The sequence below is a fragment of the Nannospalax galili genome, unplaced genomic scaffold (assembly GCF_000622305.1).
Source record: "Nannospalax galili isolate Female #2095 unplaced genomic scaffold, S.galili_v1.0 scaffold161, whole genome shotgun sequence".
Classification (NCBI taxonomy): domain Eukaryota; kingdom Metazoa; phylum Chordata; class Mammalia; order Rodentia; family Spalacidae; genus Nannospalax; species Nannospalax galili.
In genome coordinates, this window is record NW_008348586.1 from 187380 (window position 1) to 191677 (window position 4298).

Here is a 4298-nt window from a genome sequence, read left to right on the forward strand (position 1 = left end):
TTGTCTTTTTTTGAGACAGGGTCTCCTTGTAGCCCCAGCTATCCTGGAACTCACTATGTAGACCAGGCTGGCCTCGAACTCACAAAGATTCGCCTGCCTCTGCCTCCCAAGTGCTGGGATTAAAGGCGTGCGCCACCACGCCCAGCCTGGGATTATGTTTTTTTAACATTAGCTCTCTCAAAGATGCATTTTAGATTTCCAAGCAAGCTCAAATATGTCTATTATATTCTTTAAAATCTATTAGCTTCTCATCTGCCAGAATATACAGATAATCGATCTTCACAGCTTGAAATAGTCAAATAAGGCCAGGTGTGGTGGTTCATACCTTTAGTCCCAGCACTCAGGAGGCAAAAGGCAGTTGGATCTCTTTAAAATCCAGGCCAGCCTGGTCTAATAGTGAGTTCGGGCCAGTCAGAGCTACATAGTGAGGCCCTGTCTCAAAACAAACAAGAGTCAAATACACACATCCAGAACTGAGAGCTGAAACAAATTCACTAAATTCTAATCCTGCCAATGATGCCTGCTTGGATAGTTTCAAAGAATGAGGCAGATCTACTGGCACTTGACGTATCAGGAGCATTGCTAAGTTTTAGAAGATGCCCTTTCCAGGCACAATCCCAGGAATCCTGTGGAAGCAGATCAGAAATACTCAAGAAGTATAAATATACGCTTTTCTTTTTATGTCCATTTTCCTCTCCCCTTCCCAGTCCCTTCCAATCAGGCTCAGACTTATACCTTCAGAGTATCATATACCTTCAGGCTAGTCTTGAACTTATTATGCAGCCAAGGACGACACTGAACTTCTGATTCTCCTGCCTCCTCCTCCCAGGTGCTGGGATTACAAGCATGTACCACCACACCAGACTCTTTTTTTTTTTCTCTTAAAATTTCAAAAGCACCTGATACAATGCCTTCTATGTGGTGAGGTTCATGGTAAATATTTACTAAGAAATTATAAACAGGGAAACTGATTATTGATTACTATTCCTGTCAAATAGCCAATCTTTTGAAGCAATCAACAAGATCAATGATGAAAATAAAATAACCTGTAAAAGTTATCCAAGATAAAAATAAATTCATTATTTCTTGTTTTAAAATATTTTATTTATTATTTTTATTTATATGTATGTGTGTACTGTCTGCATGAAGGTAAGTACACCCATGTGCAATGCCCGCAGAGGACAGAAGAGGCTGTTGGATCCCCTGGAACTGGAGTTATGGACAGTTGTTAGCTGTCATGTGGGTGCTGGGATTTGAACTCGGGTCTTCTGCAAGAATAGTCAGTGTTCTTAACTGCTGAGCCATCTCTCCAGCCCCAAATTCATTATTTCTTTTATCAAGCAGATAACTGCCAGAGCCAGTGGACAACACTGAAAGCACTAGTGTTTTCCTTGGAGAAAAAGCAATCCTTCTAGAAAACAATAGGTCAATTTTTCCATTTTTTAAGATGTATGCATCTACATTACTAAAGATTACTCAGCATGTGAACCACAAATAAGAGCTTAGATACTGTATTCAGACAAGCCTGATTTGGAACATGGTTTCTGCATATGCTTTACTAGCTTTGTATCCTTAAGTTACTTTCCTTTTTTTTTTTTTGGTCTTTTTGAGACAGGGTCTCCCTGTAGCCCCAGCTGGCCTGGAACTCAGTATGTAGACCAGGCTGGCCTTGAACTCAGAGAGATTTGCCTGCCTCTGCCTCCCAAGTGCTGGGACTAAAGACATGCAACACCATGCCCGGCTAAGTTACTTAACCTCTTAAACCACGTTATCTTTCCCTAGAGGACAGGAATTGGAGGGAAAAAAAAAAAAAAAATCACCTTATAGATTATTGGGAGAATAAAAAATATGATACACATGAAACATTAAGAACAATGCTTGATAAATCATTAACTACAGGAAATGCTATTCATTAAATATTATTCAGGTTTTGTTTGGTTTTCTGAGACAGAATCTCACTGGATAGCCTAACTTGGATATAATTTATAATCCTCCCACCTCAGTCTCCTGAATACTGATGTACAATGCCATGTCTAGCTAAGAGGTACTCTTCATGACATTAAAATAGAAATAAGAAATTAAAATTACCTAGTTTTTTCGAATAAGCATCCAACTTGTAGGCCGCCTGCTCAAGAGCTGCCACTTGCTCCTCAATTACATTGATCTGATCCAGATAAGGCTGTAGTCCAGCATCTTGAAAAACAAACCACATGTTTATGTAGCTTCAACAAGTGGAGACAAAGAGTAGCAAAGTAAAAAAGCTGCCCAATAAAGACCAGGCGAGATGAATGGCTGTCATTAAACAGCAGGTCTCTGGAAGGCAGTAGCTGGGTAATCAGGCACAACCATGACGTGCCAATATCAGTCTTTCTCGTCTTCTGATTTTCCTTTTTAAAATTCTTCTTTTGTTTGTTTTGAGACAGGGTCTCTGGCTAGCCTGAAACTCACTATGTGAGACCAGGCTGGCTTTGCCCTCACAGAGATCTGCCTGTTTGTTGCCTCCTGAGTGGAGGATTAAACGCATGTGCCACAACACCCAGCTTCTTTTAAATTTCTTTTTTCTTTTTTGTCTTTTTGAGACAGTGTCTCCCTGGAGCCCTAGCTAGCCTGGAACTTGCTATATAGTCCAGGCTGGCCTTGAACTCACAGAGATCCAACTGCCTCTTCCTCCAAGTACTGGGATTAAAGGTAAAATTCTTATTCTTTAAGCAATCTTTCTGCTACTGATTTAGTATCTTGGGTATGCTCATTCCAAGGATGTCCTAATGACAAGGAGCATTTTCCTTTTTTTTTTTTTTTAACTAAATTATGTTTTTTATATCTTATTATTTTTACTTTATGTGTATGAGTGTATTGCCTACATGTATGTAAGTGCACCTATGTTATGCACTGCCCTCAGAGGTCAGAAGGAGTCGGATCCCCTGGAACTGGAGTTACAGATGGTTAGCCACCATGTGGGTGCTGGGATTTGAACCTGAGTCCTCTGCAAGAGCAGCCAGTGCTCTTAACCACTGAGCCATATCTCTAGCCCCGAAAAGGAACATTTTTCAATGGAAACATATATCTGACCACTCCACATTAACATTTTCCATGTACAGGTTTTCTGTTTATTGAGTAGTCCTTTATGGATTTCATTGTTAAATCAATTTACTGGAATCTTTTCTAGCCCCCCTCTTTCTAGGAATAAAGTGACTAAAATCAAGGGAGCAGAAAGTTTGGAAGCAGAAATAACCATACCACCAAAGCATGCTAATCTTCAGAACAGGAGACAGTCCCCTTGACTTTGGGCTGCATTTTCAGAAAAGGAGCTCCCAGAAGACAGGGATCCCATGTTCCTCCCCTTCTTGTCAGCCCCATGCACTAAAGAACATTACTTAAATGATAAAAATAATTACTTACACTTCTGGTTTAAGTCCTTTAAGTTTCTACTAATGTTTATAGCAATATCTTTCATTTCAAGGTACTTCAAGCTTGTTAGCTTATTCATATTTTCCAGGAGTTTATAGTCTTCACTGGTGGCTTTAAAGTAAACAGAAGATGTGATACTTTTAAATTTGGCTGAGATCACTGGCATATAGACTTTTAGGCCAAGCAGAAGTTCACAGGAAAACCCCAAGAAATGTTCAAAGAAAAGCCACTTTTTTGGGGGGAGGGTCTTTTTGAGACAGGGTCTCCCTGTAGCCCCAGCTATCCTGGAACTCACTATGTAGACCAGGCTGGTCTTGAACTCACAGAGATCCGCCTGACTCCACCTCCTGAGTGCTGGGATTAAAGGCCTGCGCCACCATGTCCAGAGAAGCCACTTTTTAAAAAAATTTTTATTTATTATTTTTATTTTCTGTGTATGAGTGTATTGCCTGCATGTATGTGAGTGCACCCATGTTGTGCAATGCTGCAGAGGTCAGAAGAGGGCTTCGGATTCCCCTGGAACTGGAGTTAAGGATGGTTGTAGCCTCCATGTGGGTGCTGGGAACTGAACCCAGGTCCTCTGCAAGAGCAGTCAGTGCTCTTAACTGCTGAGCCTTCTCTCCAGCCCCGAGAAGCTACTTTTGATCTACGACGTCATACTTAGGCTGTACCCTGAATGGCTAAGAAGAAACTCAGGCAGCTATCAGCAAACTAAGGTAAATAAGATCTAAAGGGTCTGTCATGGTTAGAAAGGAAAATGGTTAACTCATGTCTTCAAAAAAAAGAGAAAAAGAAAGAGGCGAAATAATTTTGGTAAAATATAGAGGATTCCATCATAATATATACAACATCAACTAGAGCTATAAACCATATATACATATATTCTATAT

At 40.3% G+C, this 4298-nt stretch overlaps 1 protein-coding gene across 3 annotated transcripts in view; it reads right to left on the bottom strand.

Annotated features, from left to right (window-relative positions):
* The window catches only part of Bloc1s2 (biogenesis of lysosomal organelles complex 1 subunit 2), a 17715-nt gene that overhangs the window by 9518 nt on the left and 3899 nt on the right, over positions 1-4298 (bottom strand). For all 3 annotated transcript variants that reach the window (XR_003851496.1, XR_003851497.1, XM_008845551.3), the window contains exons 3-4: positions 3400-3519; positions 2089-2193 (exon numbers count right to left, since the gene is read on the bottom strand). Coding sequence is in view for 1 of the 3 variants with exons in the window: in XM_008845551.3 (XP_008843773.1) it covers positions 2089-2193; positions 3400-3519 (225 nt within the window). In the remaining 2 variants the exon portion in view is untranslated. The remainder of the gene's footprint in view (positions 1-2088; positions 2194-3399; positions 3520-4298) is intronic.